Genomic DNA, 21,076 nt, shown 5'->3' with positions numbered 1-21,076 from the left:
GTGTATATATGCAAAGCATGTATTTTGAGGACTACTTACTATCTACATATGTGTCTCCTGCAACATTTATCTCATTTTGGCATGAAGTGACAATTGATAGTTCACTGATAACTTTGTGTGTGTTATCCAAGGTGATTTGGGCACCTATGGTATAATAACTTTGTTCTGTGCAAATAAGTTGCCCTTACATAGGGTCAAGAGCTAGTGTCAAGGGCAGGAATTCTGGGGTTCTAACCTGGTCCAGTTGTGGTTTACTCTCATAAACTCTCATGACTTCTTTTTCTCAGTAGTAAAATCTTGGACCTGGTTCAATTAGTTAATCTCTAATGGACTTTTAAGTTCTGTGATCTTCTGGCTACTTAAACATTCCAAATATGGCTCCTTTTCAAAATTTTGGAATGATTTTAATTTTTCACCTGGAATGCAAGGATTTTAAGATACAGTGGTAGGATGTGATTTTAGGGTTATTAACAGTAGTTTATCACATATGATAGGTTAGAAGTCCTTCGTGTTTTATAAGGTTGACTTTTAAAAATATTTTTTTTTTTCATTAGCTGTGCTGCATTTACCACCAAAAGTAAACTTTTTGGAGGGGAGGAGGGGCTAGTTAGGCTTAAAGCAAGCTAAGTGTAACACTAGGAATAAAAATTACTCATTCTATTACTTTTATACTTTTATGTTTCTTTGAGAGAAGATATCTTCCATGAAAATCATTGAATAGAGTGATGTGGGTCAGCTTTAAAGATATAATCCTTTGACCTAGTTAAGTCCTCCTCTATTTTTCTGCAGATATGTCTGTATTCTAGATGTATGCATGTTGTCTATACATATATATGGATATGCATTAAAGCACTTTTTATAATTACAAAAGATTGGTTTAGTTAATCTCTGAAAAACCCATCAGTAAGGAACTGATTTAACATGTTAAGGTGTAATGTATGGTCAGTTTTGAGAATCTCTACTGTGTGGAATAAAACATTATAGTTCTAGCTCTGGGTCAAGAAAATGATTGTTAAACCAGCCAATGTTTTTGGCATAGTCATGCACCTAGAAAAGCTACAGAGAAGGACAGCCAGAATAATCAGTGGGATTTCAGGGCTTTAGAATGAAGAGAAATTGGGACAAAGACCACTGATAGAAGCTGTAACTGAAGAATAGGCAGGCTATCAAGCAGAGTAGAAATAAGATGAAGATGACCTAAACTAACACTGGAACATCCTCAAGTTGAGTGAGAGCAACCTATAGCAGGCTGAGCTATAAGTGAATCCAAAGGAAGATTGGCTAAATTAATGGGTAGTTAAATAATAGAAAAGATTTCATGCTGCATGGAATGTAGCATGGAATGACCACACCGTGCTGTTATCTGTGCCTGAGAAATTATACTAGTTGGTTAAATCATTGTGATATTTCTTACATTCTCTTGGCTGATCAAATATTTAATTTTTCATCTGTTTTGATAGTGAAAGTGCAATCTAAAGGGGACCTTAGAACTTGAGATACATATAGAACTTGAGGTACAGAAGAATATTTAGTATAGGATATTATGGTTCACTGCCTAGATGAAGTAAACTCTTTATCTTAGGTTTTTCCCCAGAAGTATTGGGAGAATTAGATGTATAATGCTTTTAAAACAGCTTGAGCCACTTAAAAGAAGATGCTGTTATAAATACAGCATGGCATTCATAATGAATAATTTGTAGGAGTGCTCAATCCCTGATAAACACGGGAATAATGTGCTTATGTAGTTCTATATATTGTACTTTTAATATTGGTTTTTATGTCAATTACAAAATTTACTTAACTATAATGTAGTGATGTACAACTACTACTACAGAAACTAATATGGTTTCTGTGTTAATTTTTTTAAAAATATACTTCATCATCATAATTTAAAACATTTATATCCAGATCCCTTATTCTGATATATTATTTAATATTTTTAGTGGATTAAGGAAGTAGTAAAATTTAATTAACGGCATAATTTGGAACCTTTAGTATTTTAGAAATTACTGGAAATGGAAATGTGAAATGGCTTTCCCCCTTATTATTAAAATAAATTTTGAGTTCATTCAGCTTTCTTCTGTTGCATTATGTATGGAACTTCTGTACTACTGCTTTCAGTGATGGTTCTGAAGGTTGCCCTTTCAGGTTTTTTTTTGCTCATATACAGTTCTAAGATATTTGATGATTTATTTTACTTTTAGTAATTGTCATTAGTTCATTCATATAACTCCAAGGAACACATACTCCAGGAAAAACCTTTGAAACTTTAGATAGTTGCTGCTACTTCTTCAGATCTTCCCCCCCCCCCAAAAAAAAGTCTGGTAGTACTAAACCTTAAAATAAAATATTTTTAATTTCGTGGTGAGAAACTAATATGTTATCTCAGTTAATTATTGCTATAACCCTGGGAGATAGGTTTTAGAAATGATGAAACTGGAACTCAGACATTTTGAATATTATGCAAATACAGAGTAAAACTCTGTCTGTCATGGTAGAGGTGAACCTGCCCGCAAAGCACATAGCTTTCTTCCTCTACCACAATAGGACCCCTTTAATATGATACTCAGAGGATGAATATAGGATTAAAAAGGAATTCCATTTCCTCTCTATGGAGTTGATAAACTTTTTAAAAAAAGTAGTAAACTTTTGAGTTACAATCTCTCTTTAATCTTGGCCTTAAATATTTTAATGAATTTTGGTATCTGAAGCCAAAATCTAATGGTTTGATTAGGATTTTCACTTATTTTTTAAATATGTTCTCATAAAGAAGAAAATCTTACAGAAATGATTCAGAGTCATTCCTTTAATGTTCTTAAAATTTCCTTGATCAACAAATCAGACTGATACGCACTCAAAAAGGAATTTTTTGTGTGTGAATCCTGGAACTTAAAATACTTCCTAAGAGCCTATAGGAACTCTGAGGCTACGCATTTTTTATCTGTGCTTTCCATGTTCCTTTGTGTGAAAATAAATTTAGGAGATTGTCACTATGTTTTGAACTGTTTTATTGTTTAATGGCATCTTTCCCATGTTTGAATAGTTTGAATAACTTTTTCTCTCACAAATGAAATTATTTTGCATCTATTAAAATATATATGTCCACATTTCAAAAGGACCTACCACAAACAGATTCCTGTAAATGTTTTGTGGAGTGACTGACTACAGACGCTGATTTGTTTGCTGTTGAGAAAGCCTGGACTATTTTGTTTGTAACTTGACCTACTGTGAGTGGGTGGATACACATGGCTGGACTATAATCTCAAACAATATGTCATTTAGTTGAGTGAGGAGCTATTAAGTGACTCTGAAATAAATGACTAAAACCCCATTAATTTTATTAAGTTTAAAGGGGATATAATCTACTCCTGCTTAACATAAATCTTTAATAAACTAGAGACTGTGACTACTTTAATTTTTTATTTTCTTTTGTTGTCTTAATTGGATAACACAACAGTTCAAAGTCTACAGTTCTTTCTTTATGGCTTTCTGGTCCAGTAAATAATGAAAAGTGAGCTTTGTGCAGCCAAAATATTAGCCTTTTACCGCTCCTTTGGCTCCCACCCCCAATAGAGTTTATCTGGTACCAACATCTCCAAGACTGGGTTCTAATGTCCTGCTTCCTGTATTATGTTTCAAGGAATTTAGAATTTAATTTTTACACACACACACGCACACACTTTAGTTAATAGATGTATCAGGTACATACAGGACAATGTACATATTAAGTGGCTAGCCTGTTGAATGTTCATAAATTGAACATGCTATTGAATCAGCAACCAGTCACATCGCAACATACCAGCACCCAGGAATACTCTCTTCCAATTTTAATCATCCCCCAATGGTAATTATTTACGTGACTCTGATAGCATAGATCACTTTGCTTATTCCTGTACTTTATGAAGTTCACTATGGAATATTCCCTTTTGTGTCTGGCATCTTCCATTCAGTTTATAAAATCCTCTGTGCATTTGGGTTTTATTTATTTTTTAATAGTCATAACATTAGGAAAGACTCATTGACACTCTGGAAATGTCTGGGAAGGTAAGTTGAAAATTTATTTTAAAAAAGAACATTAAAAAAAGAACAGACTGTTTCATTGCGATTGCTTGCATGTTTATGGTGTTAAGCTAGGAAATGCCTTTTGTGGGTTTTCCTACTCAAGATATCTTTTTCTGTAATTCTGGTAATTTGGCAATTTTGCTTCAGCCCAAAAGCCAAAGGCATTTGGAATTCAGTAAGTTATAACCTCTCTTTATCAAGAGGATAGAGGCAAAGAACTAAATGTTTCTTTCACTTGAAGTCTCCAAGAAGGTTTGAGCATTAACAGATTCTGATTTTTTCAGTGATACTTCTAAATACCTTCTCTGAGATTAATAGTGACCCACTTCTCAATGGCGTCTTACCCAGATTTATTTTTAATTTAAAATAAGTTAAATTGAGGGGCTTTAATGCCACATATTGCCAGTTTTTCTGGCTGTTCAGTGTATCTTTAAGGTATAGTTGACCCTCTTTCGTGTTTGTAGATTTTTAAAGCTCTCAGAGGTTGCTACGAAGGATACTGAATGCATACTCGTCTCAAGATCTCTCTTTCTAGGGGCCGTTTTTCTGCTTTTGTTACAATGGTTGCTGAGTAGATCTAGATTCCAGGTGGAGGCTTCTACGTATAATGGTGAGCACTAAGGAATCAAATTCCAGAAGTGATGGCCCACCAAGGACTTGTTTGCTTCAAGGCAGCTCTAATTTATTTATAGTCTTACACATGTGGACTTTATTTTACAATATTTAAAAAGTTGGTACACTTTGTGTGGCCTTAGCTTTTTGATATATAATTTGTTTACACTTGTATTTTGTCCCTGCATATAGTTTTTCTGCCATAAAAATTATTGTTTATGTATAGTTTGTTTACAGCCTTAAATTTTTATTTATAGTTCTGTCTTTTCTGTTTGACAAATAACTAAGAACATTAGCGGAGAATATGATAACTATTGATTTAATGTACAAATTAATTTATAGTTAAGAACCTTGTAAATGAAGCAGAGTTATTCCATGATTTAGTTCATGGTCTTCCCTTTATTTAAGGCTATAGCAATGGAGCTATGTTTAAAAAGGGTGATAGTGGTGTATTTAAATGCAGATAATATCTGCAGATCATTCTGGTGTCTTCCAGGTCTGTTTCTTCTGTGATTTAATTCTTTAAGCCTGGTGTGGAAACGTGTGTGTGTGTGTGTGTGTGTGTGTGTGTGTGTGTGTGTGTGTGTGTTGGCACTAGCCTGGAACCAGAGTAAGTTACTCGGTCTCTGAATACTTTTAAGATGATGATGAGGACTCAGTGGAGAGGAGAGGGTTGATTGACGTCAGCACAGAATCTGCTAAAACAGAGTGAAGGTAGATTAATCGTTCTTACAGATTCTGGTGATTTAATGATGATTAGATGTAGGAAATGTTGCTTTTAATTTAGTTTCATCCTATCCTAGTAATAGCACATCAGTTTTGAATAATCGCCATGTGCCAGGCACTGTTTTAAGTACTTGACATGTGTTAACTCACTTAAATATTTGCAAAAATTATACCCATTTTACATATGAGGACACCAAAGCACACACAGGTTAAACAAAGTTACCTAAAGTTATTAAGTGATGGAACTTGGATTCAAATGCCAGCAGCCTGATGTCAGACTCTGTATTCCTAAGTTGTTATTAATTTGAATGTAGGTTAAAAAAATAAAGGCAAAATTGACATCCAGTTCTATTTTGTATATGTATGAAGTTCAACCTTTTAAAACTTTTTTCTATTGTAAAATATTATACATGTGGATGAGTATGTAAATAACGTATGCTCAGTTTAAACAATAACTACAATACCAGCCAGGTTAAGAAATAGAATATTGCCAGTGTCTTCGAAATCACTAGAGTACTGTTCCCATTCCTTTCCTTCTCCTAGAAGTAACCAGTATTTTTATTTTTCTAGTAATTATTCCTTGCTTTGCTTTATAGTTTAACCAGCTATGTGTATGTGTATGTGTGTATGTGTGTGTATTACATATATAGAAGTGTTTATATAAATGTATATATGTGCTATGCATACACATGTGTGTGCATGTGTGTATACATATGATGCATTTTTTTTTGTGATTTGCTTCTGCCCAGCATTATGTTAGTTGAATTGTATAGCTATAATTTGTTCATTTTTATTGCTCTAGGGCATTGCATGCTATGAATATGATACAGTTTACTTATTCAACTTACTTGTTGATAGGCTTATGTGTGTGGTCAGAATTTTGCTGCCATGAACATTTTTGTACGGGCTCCCTGGACATAAGTGCCAGGAATACTCTGGGGCTGCATTTCTCAAACTTTAGCTTGCATAAGACTGGCCTGAAAGCTTGTTAAACATAGATTCCTGGCCTCACCCACTGAGCTTCTGATTCAGTAAATCTGTGGTGGAGTCTGAGAATTTGCATGTCTAGCAAGCTCCCAGGTGATGGAATGCTGGTCTGCTCTGAGCTCTATACCAAGAAGTAGAATTGTAGTATTGCTGGGTTGTAAGCTATGTGCATGTTCATCTTTACTAGCTAAGAATTGAAGAGTGTTTTCCAACAGTACATATATTTGTTTTTCCATAATTTTAATATATGTGTTACAATTAATTTAACATTTTTAACAATCTGGTGAACTGCATAATAGTATTTCTTTTTGGTGCCTATATGTACCCTATCCTCTGATGATGTTTGTCACTTGTCTGTTGCTTGGCTTTGCTGTTTGTTCCCGATTCCCTTTGCCTAACATTTTTAGTCATGCTTGTATGGTGTGTTTCTAAGGATTGTGAGCCTTCTTGAAAGCTGACTCATTTGATTAAATCTAGTATTTGCTGAGTGCTTACTATGTGCCAGGCCAAACATTTCGTCTGCATTGTCTCATGTAATCCTCACATCAGCCCCCTGAGATAGGTAGGCATTTTATCATCATCCATTTTACAAAAGTCTGAACAAAGCCTGTGGTGTAAACTATTTACCCAAAGGTACAACATTAGGAGGTGGGAGGCAGTGGGAGCAAGATAAGTCTCTCTCTATTCAGGATTTTGAAAGATTGCAGCCTAGAGGAGGATTTGGACTTTAGAACAAGGACTTAAAGGATTCAGTTTCAGGGAGCAAACTTTGGTCTTATGAGTGGGAATATCTAACAGATTGAACCAGAAGTAGGATAGGCTGCTATGGAAGCAGGCTACTTCTGTCACTGGCCACACAACTCCTGGATGGTGATATTAGGAGAGTCAGGTAACTAATGAGTGGTGGACAGTTGTGTGAATTGGCTTGGTTTTCCTTTCCTCAAGCTTGCTAGGCCCAGAAATGTAGTCACCCTGTAATCCAGAGGTACATGTGTCTTTTTGTTACCAGCCCATCAGCTCCCCAAGCACTCGAAGAATCTTGGTTGTTTTCAGACCCTCAGTGTCCAGCCATCCTGGTGGCTTTGTAGCTCTGTTGGTGGTTATAAAAATGTGTTTGGCTTGGCTTCTTTTTGATCTTTTGGCTTTGGGTAATATTGAGTCTTTGCAGGTAATTTTGGTGTTTTTGAAGGGATCTAATAAATAGTGCTATTTGTCCATCTAAGTTTTGGACAAATAATGACAAAAGAATCAGCAGATAGAAAAGTAAAATACGACCTTTATTAATAACGAAGAAAAGATTAGAGACTGTGACTTAAATGTGTCAGATCTCAGAATTTATTCCCCACTCCACCTTACCTCTTCCCAAATTTAACAGTGCTGAATGAGGGCTGGCGTCCCTCCTGGGGGTCGTGCCACTGTAAATTCACCTATAGCATAATAATATTTGCACCGCATAGGTTGGCTGGCTTCCAACAGAAGAGAGATGATGGAGGGAGTGGACTCTGTGGGCCCCGTTGTCCATCCAAATGTGCTAGAGAGGTTGACAGAGCTGGTATTGCTAGGGTAACTCCCTCCTACCTGGAAGAAGGCAATAAAGGTTCCATTGAACCTTCCCCAGATTTTGGATTAACCGTTGGATTTATGTTTTTAACCATCATGTGTATGCTCATCTGGAAGCATACCAATCACCGTCAGAGGGGGAGATGGGGCTCTGTTAGGCCAGTTTTGCTTCCAATCTCATGATGTCTTAGAATTTCTATAGCTTTACTTTTTACAGCATCTTCAAACATATTGGAGCATGTGAAACGATCATAGCAGTACATCACACAGCCGGCAAAGTTAGAAAGCAAACCGATCCCTATCCTGGAAGAGTTAGTTATTCCAGGAGAAATTATGACCCCACAGCCTGTCCTTAGGTGTCCCAAAGACCAAAGTAGAGAACCAGTGATATATGAAGACAGGACTCACAGCGGGCAAAGAAAACCTTCCCTGGTTTAGCTTTTCCCCCCCGTGCTAATCAGGCTAAGCCTCTCGCTTTAATCCATGACCTTTGAACAAAGCGCATAGTTCAAAGGGGAAATGAAGATTTAAAGATACTGAATATGCTGGATGAGAAAGAAAGACACCTCAAAAAGGATGGCGGTTGCCACCATCAGACATTTCTGAACCTTGCATTTAAGTGGCAGAATCTCAAATGCCAGCTTTTTGAGAGTAAACTCAGAATGCTGAGGTGGATACCCTCATCCCCAGGTAAATACAAAGCGCTAAATTTAACCTCCCATCGAGACCCCTCCCCTACGAGTTTCAGTTTGTAACTAGCATATTCAGACCTCTTACTTTGCCTTTCCCTGTGAGCCCCTTCATTGACAGCCCCATGTTGTCACCAGTGTGGGCTCTGGCAGGTGGGTGACTTGAGGGACATGCTGTCTTTGAAGCAGATGCTTTTAGTCTTTTGTCACATTGGCTCTTTCTACACTGCTTCTCTAGGGTTGTTTTGGCTGAAGAAGGTCATCAGCAAGGAGAGAATTCTCTTTCATCTCTAAAGACCAGTCCAGACCAGTTGGTGGAGGCTGACCGTTGCGCCTGTGGTCAAGCTATGAAAATCTAGCACATGCCCTTTTTTGCTCTGAATACAAAGTAGAATTTGAGGCAGCTAATCCAATGCTATTCTCATAGGCTTGTCATTTATAATTTAAAGTGAGAACCTTGATAGAGCTTTTGAATTCACTATCATTTAAAAATAGCAAATATTGTTCTGCTCATTAGGCATTAGATACTGAAATGATCCTTTTATTCTGTGCCTCAGCCATCTCTGCTTATTCAGGCCTGTGGCCCATGGGCATCTCTGGAAGTGCTGGCCTGCCTCAGACTTTTGCCAAGGTCAGCCTGCAACAGCTCTCATCCAGAAGTGTTCATTGTTTGGCTAAGGTCACCATAAGTCCTGCCTCTTTTTTGAGATCCTTGGCCTACAGTCTTTTCTGGGGCATACTGTCTTTGCTCCAGGCCCTACCTCTGTAAACAGCCACTTTCCTCGAGCATCACCACCGTAAGTTGTGGTCACACATTGAGATCAAAATATCTTGTGGTTTAGGAATTAAAGCTTCTTGATCTTAAAAGCCACCTGCCCAACTATAAAAACCAGCCAGCCATACTACACAGTGAAGACGGCAAACCACCAAGTTAAAGAACATTCAGGGCCTGTGTAAAGCACTCTTTCTCCTCTGCCCAAAGCCCCAGTACCTCTGAGCATTTCCTTCTCCAACATTGGACTCTTTTTTATTTCTCAAAGTCCCCAGAGAGTACACCAACATGCCAGTCTCTGAAGGGACCCAGTAAAAATAGCACCTCTCCTCCCTGAGCCAAGTTCTGAACCCAGTGAAATATAAATCAGAAGAGTCAATAGTTAAGGAAAATGTCACCAAGGTTCTGATAAGGGCTGACCTGGAGGGCCTGGCTTTTGTCTGTGGGCATGTTTATTGCTAGTACAGAACTCCAGAATTCCACAGACATTCTCACTCAGTCGCAGGCAGTGATGGACTCCCCCTCTTGCCACCAAATGCTGCAGGGGATCTGTGATCTCCCAGCATGGAAAATGAAATCAGCACGCTTGTTTTCTATGGGCCTGTGACTCCCAGGTGGGAAGAGTAGGGGACAGGGTTGGGTACCAGCTGCCCAGATTGTTCTAATTTAGTCTTCAGATAAGTTCAGTCCATCCTACTTCTCTCTAAGGCAGCAATTCACAGACTTCTTGGTTAAGGGCCCTTTTATACTCTTAAAAATTATCGAGTGCCCCAATGACTTTTTGTAATGTGGGTGATGTTTATAAATGTTTAGAAATTAAACTGAGAAGATTATATAACATTTAATTCATTTAAAACTATTAAACCAATTGCATATGTAACACAAATGCCAATTTTTATGAACAATAACTATATTTTCCAAAACAGAAAAATGAAATTGGTGGGAAGAGTAGCGTTATGCTTCTATATTTTTGCAAATCTCCTCAATGTCTGGCTTAATTGAAGGTAACTGTTTTCCTGTATCTGCTTCTAGCGTTGACTGTGTTAAGGTATCACATGTCACGTGGCTTTTGGAAAATTCCACTTAATATTTGTGAGAGAATGAGAGTGAAAAGGCAAGTAACACTGTATTATGAAAATAGTTTTACCTTTTCAGATCTTTTGGAACGATCTTGCGGACCCCTAGAGATCCCAGACCACACTGTGGGAACTGTTATCCAGGAGATGAGTGACTGGCGAAGTAGTGCGAGTATTGGAGTTAGCAGAGTTCCTTTAGGTGGAAAGAAGCTTCAGGAGGGGAAGAGGCATTCCCCCTCTCTATAGGGTACACAGTGGAACTGTCCAAATGCCAGACTTAAATCACTCATGATGGTCATAAGTAGGAAAAAATGCTCGTTTTCAACCTCTGAATTGAAACTGGAACTGATGATATGAGCTCTGTAACCTCTGAGTTAGCATGCAGGGCTTGTGGGTTTACTTCTTTATTGTTTAACCTATTAGAACTCCATTGGACAGGGTGCTGGTTCCCAAACAAGTTCAGGGATAAGTTCAGGAATGGCTTTGAACTCTGACGTTATTGACAGTGCCCTCTTTTCACTGCAGCACATTTTGGAAGCTGTGCTGTGAATGCGATTTTATTGCAAGAATAATGGTATAATTGGGTTGGGTTTATCTTATCAAGGCTCAGAATTAGATAAATCATTACTACGGCCAGCTGTTCAAATTAAATCAGAATTATGGGGACTGTAAAGGTCTGTAGCCATTTTTAAAAAGCGAAACCATGCTTCAGGTTTTTATGAAATGGGCCTAATTGTACATAAATACAGGGCAGTCTGGACTATAGCAAATTTAAAGAGTCTGCCACAGACTGTAATCATTCTTTCATCAATATCACCTACTGAAAATTAATATACTTGCCGTGATATGCATTTACTGATAATTTTTCATCTGTACTTTTAAAAGTTTGGGGTGGTATTGGGGGGTTTGATTTGGGTTGCTTAAAAATCAGGTTCTTTATGAAAATTTGGCTTGATGTATTTTTCTCTCAAATATTTTACCCAGTGAACAGAAACATTAAAATTATTTTATGAACATATATATCACATATTACATGTGAGAATTATACTTTAGAAAAAAAATCACAACAACAGCAGGTAAATTTGTCACTTGGTCTTATTTTACGTAGGACAGTTTCTAGCCGTCTGCCTGTTCTGTGTGTGTTACTGCTTCTGGATGCTGCAGATGGTGGTTTGGTGATTGAGCAGTGGCGAAGGCTGGACCCCAAAGACATTAAGTACTGGTTTGAATGTCATCTCTAAGCTAACTAGCTACCTGACCTAGGGCCATTTCATTTCAGTTCACCTCCTTGCCTGCTAAAATAGCACTAATATTAGCACCTGCCTCATACAATTGTTGTGAGGATTGTTGAGATATAATGCATGGAAAGCGTTGTATCACAGTTCCTGGCACGTGGTAAGCACTCAGTAAATATGAACAATCACTGATATTCAGTGTGTTTAGTTAAATGAATTCCTAAGTTAATTATAAACACAGTCTGATGCTAAGGACTATACAATTTTGATGATATTTGAACACTGTATATAAGCATGTTGTAATTTCTGGTGAGTGTAATGAGTTAATGGGACAAAATCAATTTAAACCAGCATTGGCTATCTCTACTATTCTACTAGAATTGTTTTAGACACTTCTGGAACTTTTAAGGGCAGTTTAATGGCATAACTACAGGCCCCACTATCACATGATAGTGTTAGACTTTTATAAGCCTAGTCAGTCTGTAGGCGTGTTGCTATCCATGACGTCAGACATGCAGGATGCATATTGGCAAACTCTGGGCTATCTTCCGGGACTCCCCTCTGGGAAGTCTTGGTGCCTAGGAAAGCTTCTCTCACATGGGCTGCAGGTACAGGATATTGCACACATCTCTGTGAATTCCACTTCAAGTATGTTTGTATATGGTCCTAAGTGTTGATAAGTTCCACTCCTGAGAAGCTGATACTCTAAACCACATTTTTTTTTTTTTTTTTGTCTGTCAAACTGTTGCATTGTGGTGCCGTCTTCTGGCTTAAGAATTCAATTTCAGCAGAATTGTCAGGTTCCTGGGCCAGTATCAACACAATTATTTGACCAGTATTGTTGTTACTTGATAAGAGGAAATGAAAATCAGAAAAATAAATATACTGATATCAGAGATATTCTAGGACCCACCCTAATAATGCAAGTAAAACAAAGATGGAAATCACTGGTTGCAGGGGACAATGTGTGGCCTTCGTCAGGAATTCTTTGCTCTTCAGCCAGTATAGATTGTATCATGAAGGCAAGAAAGAGTTAAAGAATCTGTTCAAAATGCTGTGCTCTCTCCAGAACAGTATGTGACAAAACAAAAATATCAGAGTCCAGTGTTAAACATCTGCACATTTCAAGCATGATTCCAGGGACATGTAATTCAAGGTGTCATCAATGGTATGACTGAGACAGAGAAAAATCTTTAAAGAGTGGCAATAGCTCTTGAATAATCTTCTTAACATAGCCTTCAACATCATGGATGGGATCCTGAGAAATGTAGAGAATCTGGCAAATGTAATTGTATGGTTATAAATGGGATTAAATAATTAAAAATTCATCATGCAGAATTGGTCTTGAACAGTTTCGTTATCCTATTGCCATGTACCCCAGTAACTGCTTTAAAAATGGCTTCACTAATTGTTTATATTTGCTTATTTCAATCAGAAGACATAACCGCATAATAAAAGTATTACCATAGTTGTCCCCCATTCAGTTTTATTAACTATCTGATAACCTGCATCACAATACTTTAATTGTTACTAGATTCTCATCGTAGAATATCTGGAAGAGAAAAAAGGAAGAGATCAGTGCTTTGAGGAAACATCCAAATTGATTACATTTTAAAGTTTATGATAATGAACAGAGCTTAAGTTTTATTTAGGCGGTCTTCAGAAAGAGGAAATTCCATTAGGTTTGGGCTGATTGCAGTTGTAAAATATTTTTGGCCTGTAATCATAAATGATCTTGATTAGGAAGGTGATGGAGAGGTGTGGAGATTGAAGAGTTCATTGTGGCTTCAAGGGAAATACTTGAGCTTGGATTTAGGAGTGACGTAAGACATCGGAAAGCAGAGCCAGTGAACAAGGGTTACTGTACTAAAAAAAGAATCATGATAACAGAAACCTAAAAGAGTAGTGGACTCAGAGCTTTAAAGCTCACAGTATTGAGACTATGGAAAAATTTTAACAAAAAAACAAAAAGTGATATCTCCGTGAGTTCAGAACTGGAACAGATAGACTAATACTAAAGGCAAGCTGAATTCCTCAATTCCTATTACACTTCTGTCCTTTTTAGACAAGAAGGTCGATCTTCAGCTTGGGTAGAGTAGAGCAAATACTTGTAAGAGGAAATTGAAACTCAAGATAGGTGAGCTGATTGTGTGAGAGCACAGAGCGGCACTAAATGAGTTCAGGTCCTCCAGCCAGCATGAATTTCATGCTGATGGGCCAAAAGCACTTGCTGACTGTTTGTAATCTTTGCAGAATTGTAGAGAAGAGGAGAATAACTAAAGGTTGGAGTGAAATAATGTGCCAATTAAAAACAACAACGAAAACCAATCAAGAAGGAATGGTTTTCAAACAAAAGAATAGCCCGTTGCTGACCTGGGGCAAAATTCTTCAGTCGGTAATTATGAAACGATGGCTTGCGATTTCAATTTTCAGTTCTACACAGTAACTAGGAAACAGCATGCAATTGTTAAAGGCAGAAAAAAAAATAATTGTTTATTTCTTTTGCTTTTGCTAAGTTATACCTGAACACTAGGGCAAAAGATGAGTATGTCAAATCTGGAGTTCAGAAAGTTTGGAGATGGAGATGCAGGGTAGATGTGTAGCCACATGTTAAAAATACAGATTTATCCACACATCACTTGACATTCTGTTTTAGTGAGTTTTGGGTTGGGATCTAGAGATATGTATTTTAGACAAATATCCCAGATTGCTTGCTATGCTAAGCAAGTTTGGAAACCAATGGACTGTATGACAGAAATACTATGAGTTGTATCCATGTTGTCATAATTAGTTACTATTACTAGTAACTAATGCAGTGAATAACCATGTGCCAGACACTCTCCTAAGTGCTTTATGACCTCATTTAATCTTCACACCTACCCTGAGTTGGTATTGTTGTTACACACTTTGTACAGATGGGGGAACTTTGACTTTCTGAGGTCTCACAGATAGCAGGTGATGGGGTGGGATTCAGACTCAGGTGGTCTGGCCTGTTGAAAGTCCATGCTCTAAACTGCTCCACGACTACCCCTCAGGAGCCTGGCTGTTGTCTTGTCTTGTGTTATGCCTTGTCTTTAGTATGAGTAGCATCTTTATGAAAACATTGATGTGTCTCATTAGACTTTCTTGATATGGAAATCCAGGAGGAATGGCTAACTCTAGATGGAATTATTAACTTATTGAGATCAATTCTTATAGGGTTAAAAGTAAATTGTTGTCTTTCATGGCCCTAAATCAGCAGCAAAGATAATGGAAGCCGTGACTTAACAATTGCCTGGTAAAAACGCTTAGAGTTGTTTGGGTTGACTACAAGCTCAATATAAATCAACAGGGCCTTTGTCCATGCTGTACCTCTTGCTTGAAATGAATGCCACTTTTCACTTCCTGCTCCTTCTCCTAGCAAATTTTTAATCATCTTTAAAGACAGAGCCCTAAATGTCACTTCAGCTATAGAGTCTTTGATTTCTACAGGCAGATTTATCATCCCATTCTTTCTACTTCTTTAGCACTTTGTTCCTGATGTTATAATTTTGTAATTTCCTTTCTAAGTTTGTACCACCCATGTCCATGGTCACTCAGCTGGAAATATGGGGTAGGGTACCCTTTCTTTGTTCTCTCTTGCCGTGAGCCCCTATCCTCACTGAGCCCTAACAGTTTTAACTGTCTGCATATTGATACAATCTGCCCGTCTTTTATTCCTACAGCTCCTGCCTGAGTCAAGTCTGTGTCCTAACTTGTCTCCCAGCTGTCTCTTGCCCCCCACCCCCGCCTCTACCCCCTGCCACACACACACATTTCCCACGAAGCATCAGAGAATTCTCTATCAAACATAATCTGGCCTGTGCTTAAAATCAGTTCCTGGCTGCCTCAAGCGAACAGGATAACCCCAAGCCGCCAACCATCTATAATCTAACCCTGTCTAACTCTCTAGCTGTAACTTTTGATTCCCTGCCTTGCTTCTTGGACTCCAGTGACACTGAACTCATTGTCATTCCCCAGGCAGTGTGCTGTTTCTTGCCGCCTTATTCTAGCTAAGGCAGTGACTGCCTGGGATGGCTTCCTGCCACTCTGCCACTGCCTGGCTACTCCCAGGCTCTGCTTGGGAGGCCCCCAGATCCCTGCCCTGGCCTCTCCTTATGCCCTCTTCATATCTCTACTTCCCAGTCACCACTTTCTATTGCAGTCACCTCTTTATTTTACTCCCACATTTAGCCTTGAACTCCTTAAGGAAGGGGCCATATCTTGTTATGTTTCCCACGATAAATGGGCACTTAGTGCATGTTTTTTGAAAGAATTGTAATTATTTGTTGTACTTGGAAAGAGTGTAGGGTTAGAATCTTGCCTCCTCTCTTTTCCCAGATGTGGGATCTTGGGGATTCACCTCTAAATGAGAACCTATTTGCTCATTTGTAAAATGTAGATAATTTCATCTCACTCGGGGGGCTGTTACGAGAAGTAAGTAAAATAGCAATGTTGTGTAATAGCAGTGTTTCAGGGTCCTGATGCCCGTTTTTGTATGACCAAGAATGTGTTTTTCACATTTTTACATGCTTAAGTGCTTTTAAGAAATTAAAAGAAGAATGATATTTTTTGGCACTTGAGAATTAAATGCAATTCAAATTCAGGTATCTATAAAGTTTTATTAGAATGAACAACGTGTTCATTTCCAGTTTTCAATGACAGCTTTTGAACTACATCAGCAGAGTTAAGTGGTTTTGACAGAGATCCTGTGGCCTGCAAAGCCTCAAATATTTGCTCTCTGCCTCTTTGATAGAAAACATTTGCTAACTCCTGCATTATTCAAATATTAGAAAATGCATGTGATTCATAGCCTCAGCCTTGCATCACAGGGAACTTTCTGAGGTGAGAGTTCTCTCTCATCTTCAAACTTTCAGAGCCTCATCTTAGGCCTGGTAGAGTGATCAGTTAACGCTGAGGGAAGCCACAGGTGCTGGGTTTTGGTTTTTTGAAAATGAGGGTATTCATGTAAGAGTTTAGTGAGCTGGTTGAAGAAATAGTAAGCTTCCCACTTCTGGAGGTGTCAAAATGGACACCCCTTTTTCATGGGTTCCTGTAGAACAGAGTCTCTCACCCTTGACCTTATTGACATCTTGGGATCGATAATTCTGTCTGGGTGGCTACCGTGTGCATTGTGTAATGGTTGGGAGCATCCCTGACCTCTAGCCACTAGTAGCCAGTAGCATCCCTCTCCCAGTTCAGACAACCAAAAATGTGTCCAATTTGTCCCCTGAGGGCCATATCCACACTGTACTGAGAACCACTGTTGGAGAACATTCAAGCATTAGCTACGGGTAGGACTAGAGCTTTCAATGTCCAAAAATCTATTGTCACCAGAGGCTTCACAAATGGAGTCAGTTTCCCTGGTGGATCGTGTCACCAGTTCTGTAAGTCAGACCTCGTACCAGCCCTGGCCTTGAAGGGCAGAGCATTCAATGAGCTATCGATGCACTAGAGCAGTGCTTGGCACAAAGTAAGCCTGCTCTATCTCCAGTTTTGAGATTGTATTCATTTCACAGCTTCTTGTTTGTTTTCCCAAACATCTTAATTTTGTTATCTTTGGACTGAATGTTAAGAGGGGAAATCAGTACTAAATTAATAGGGAGAAATACATGTTTTAATAATTTTATAGATCCCATTTTTAAGAAAACACATCATAGGTTAATAACAGTATGTTATTCTGTGGGTCCATTTTGTCTTAGGGAAGAAGAATTTAGGAAAGTTTCACCTGTTTGAAACAAATATGAAAATCTCATAAAATAATGATTCCAGTGGTTGTTTAATATTGGTGGCCGGCATTTGTTAGAGATGGGATTTACAAACATGGTTTCAGGAATCCTCACCGCCACACCATGCAGATGGATGCCCAATCCTAAATGAGGAAAATGAGCAGAGAGGTTGAATAAAAAAGTAGCATGTTGAGAATAGAAGTTCTCTTTTCTGAAATAAGGTGGAGACAGATACTCAGAAATGAACACTCACAGTATTACTGATGGACTTGATATGGCCTTGAAATTCCATTCCTGTGGATTTGGATGAGGAAAATGTTGCTGCTTATACCCCTACTTAAGGGAAGAGCCACTGAAAAGCAAGACACTAGTAGCAGAATTAAAGAAAAGATTATTATATATGATGATGCATGTTCACCAGGCATCGCAATGATCATTTCACAATATATAGGAATATCAAATCATTATGTTGTGTATCTGAAACTTATATGTATATGTTCTTTGTTAGTTATGTCTCAATTTAAAAATAGTGATGTAGGATATGACAATTATATCTCAGTTAAATAAGTTTTTTTTTTAAGTGAAAAAGAAAAGATTATAGTTTTCCTCCAGTCTTTAGCATTTGTTGATTGCTGGGTCTGAACTGAACCCAAATGCCCAGGGTAGGAAATGATTGCTGTTTACTCTGCCTCCTGTTATTTGTCTCTGGCCTGACGCCCCTGCCAGTGTCTGTTCCCATCTACCCCACTGGATTGGAACTCTGCCACTGCCTCCTTTTGTAGAAGCCTGGACTGGAGGCGAAGCGGCAGATTTCCTAACCCATCAGTACACAGACTTAGAACACATTGGTCCATGTTCTAAGGTGAGTTGGTATTGGTGCTTTCCCTTTACTCGTTTTGGTTAGGTAAAAGCAAAAGCTTTCACTTATTTAGTGCTTGCTCTGTGCTAGGCCCAGGATAAGTACCTGGATATTTACAGCTGATAAGTGACAAAATATCTACCAGTGTCCCAAACTTGAGGAATATTGGAAGCCCAACTCCTTCGTTCTCAGTTAGTCCCTAATATTTTCTTGTTCTTCTTATGAAACATGTAGAGCATATAAAATATATAGGGAATAATATAATTTGCTCCCATGAGCCTATGTACATCTTTACATTTTATCTTGTTTGCTTTAGATTCTTTTTGAAAGAAATGAATTATTACAAATAAAATCAAAGCCACCATATAATCCTTCCTGATTCCTTTCTTGTCCTGCCTTCTCTGAGATAGCCACTATTCTAAATTTGGTGTTTATTACAACTTTACATTATCTTTTATAATTAAAATTTATGTGTAAAAAGTGGAATCATTGAACATACTTTTTTGAAAAATTTTTTTTGCAGGATGCATAGGGTAATGTACTTTGTTCTAATCTGAATTTGGAATATTGCTTAAATAGATTTCTGAACTTACTAGAAATAATAATCATCTCTAGGTTGATTTATAATTAAATTTCTCTTTCAATTTTACGTGGAAGTTAAAGAAGCTGACTTTTTGTTTGTTTATTTTGATTTGTAACCCTGTAGGTAAATGTAGTTCTAAATCTTCCATTTTAATGCCATTGAGTGTTCCTTTTTTTTTTTTTTTTTTTTTTTTGCAATGTGAAATTTATTAGCCCATTCTTGTGCTGATGGGTGTTTTGGTAGTCTCCAGGTCCTACTGTTATAACCATGCTGCAGTCAACATTCCTGTACGTGTCGACGCGAGCACCCATGGGAGAGTTTTTCTAGGAATATACCTTCCACGTAGGATATGTCCACATTCATCTTTACTAAAATTTTCCAAATTGTCCCCCAGTATGACTGTACCAGCTTTCACTAACACCTGTGTAAGAGGGTTGGTTGCTCTGTATCCTTGACTTGGTACTCGAAATCTTTTCTTGCACGTAGCAGACTTAACACTGTTAATTTGATGGGTCTGAACTAATATCTCACTGTTACTCCTAATGCTTTTTTCAAAATAAATACTATGTGATATTTAACAAAGTTTAAATATATTTTTCTCTTAGTTTACTATATCTGAAAAGGATGGAATATTAGATGAGAATTCGATTAGATACTAGGTTAGTCTGAATTTTTGTAACATTAGTATTCACAAAACTTCCCATGCATAATCCAGCTAGTTCTTTAATTGTGAAGCTTGCACTGTATTGCTTCCTTCAGACAACTGCTTTGAGGCCTCTATTTTGGGGGCTCTCTTTCTCCTTCCTCCCAATTTCTGAATTCCTCACCAGTGTAGACTGCTCTTAATGCTGGGATAGGTGGATAGCACTCAGTATGATTGAGCAGTGGGTAGTTAACTACCTATGGAAGATTTTTAAGTATAAAAAGGAAACATAATTGTATTAATGTTTATTTATATTTTTAATGTATCCCTGCCCTTCAAATTAGAGATAAATATACATTGAATTGATTGGTTTTACTCAGTATAAAATACTACTATGTCCTGTAATAAGTATATTGCAATTTCGTTCTTTAATTAACAGGGACATAATGAAACAAACTTCGCAATCAGGTAATTAGGTGAGAATTTAAAAATCTGCCTACTTGAATGTACACTTTTTCTTGAATGAAAAGTTTCTTTGGTGACGGTGATTTGTGGAGCCTACAAACTGTCTCTCTACCCCAGGTCCACTTGCTAGTTCTTTGGTCACGATGGCCATTTTAATAGAATGTTCAATCTTTAGAAGAACCTAGAATGTGTTTTATTTCGATTTTACTGGACAAGACAAGTGGGATTTGTTTCTTCTACTCTAGTTATCAAAAAAAGTAACCATTTGCCCTCTACATTCTAATTGTAAGCATTTGAAAACAAAGGGGTCGTTTGTGCATGGTAGTTGAAAAAAGGAGATATTGGGCCATTTGGAATGTTTCTCAGTTGAAGGAGACAGCAATCATTGCACACGCTTCTTTCTTGTGTTGCAGGCATCTGTCAAGGCTTCTGGTGAAATTGCATTATGCAAGACTGGATTTCCTGAAGATGTTTACAGTGCGGTCTTATCGCAGGATGTGCATGAAGGACAGCCTCTTCTCAATGGTACTATCTCAGAAGATATATTTGCACATACAGTATCTAAGCTCTTGAAATAAATTAGCCATTAAATTCTCTAAACCAGCTCTATTGTATAACAAGTATGAAATTTTCACAAGCACTCTAACGAGACTTTAGGGACCTTGTTTTAGGAGACTGTAGGGACCTTGTTTTAGGGTTACGGAAGAGTTCATGAATCTCACGTGCAGTATTAGAAGGCTCCTGGTCTCTTGCAAACTTTAGATTTCTTCCATTTTTAATTTACAGTGCAAACAATTACACAACTAATTTTTATAATTTTTCTGCATGTGTTTTATTCATATTCAAGACTATTTACCAAACATTTGATTCTAATGGTTTTAAAAATTATTTACAGCAAAAAATCCAGTTAGTATTATGAATTAAGGAAATTAATATTACCTTTGATAAAACATGCCAAACTTTAATATATAACTAAATTGTAATGAACAGATTTAGCAGGTAAAGTCTCGGCAGGAGCATGAAATCCGTATTTCTGTTATGACATTGTTTATAGAAATTA

At 37.6% G+C, this 21,076-nt stretch overlaps 1 protein-coding gene across 1 annotated transcript in view; it reads left to right on the top strand.

The window, feature by feature from the left end:
- CDH2 (cadherin 2) overlaps nt 1-21,076 on the top strand; it is a 194,523-nt gene that overhangs the window by 5,796 nt on the left and 167,651 nt on the right. Inside the window, exon 2 of the mRNA XM_016120084.2 lies at nt 20,430-20,541. Within this exon, the coding sequence (XP_015975570.1) occupies nt 20,430-20,541 (112 nt within the window). The remainder of the gene's footprint in view (nt 1-20,429; nt 20,542-21,076) is intronic.

This window comes from Rousettus aegyptiacus, unplaced genomic scaffold (assembly GCF_014176215.1).
Source record: "Rousettus aegyptiacus isolate mRouAeg1 unplaced genomic scaffold, mRouAeg1.p scaffold_m13_p_12, whole genome shotgun sequence".
Lineage (NCBI taxonomy): Eukaryota > Metazoa > Chordata > Mammalia > Chiroptera > Pteropodidae > Rousettus > Rousettus aegyptiacus.
This window is presented reverse-complemented; position numbering and strand designations above follow the sequence as displayed.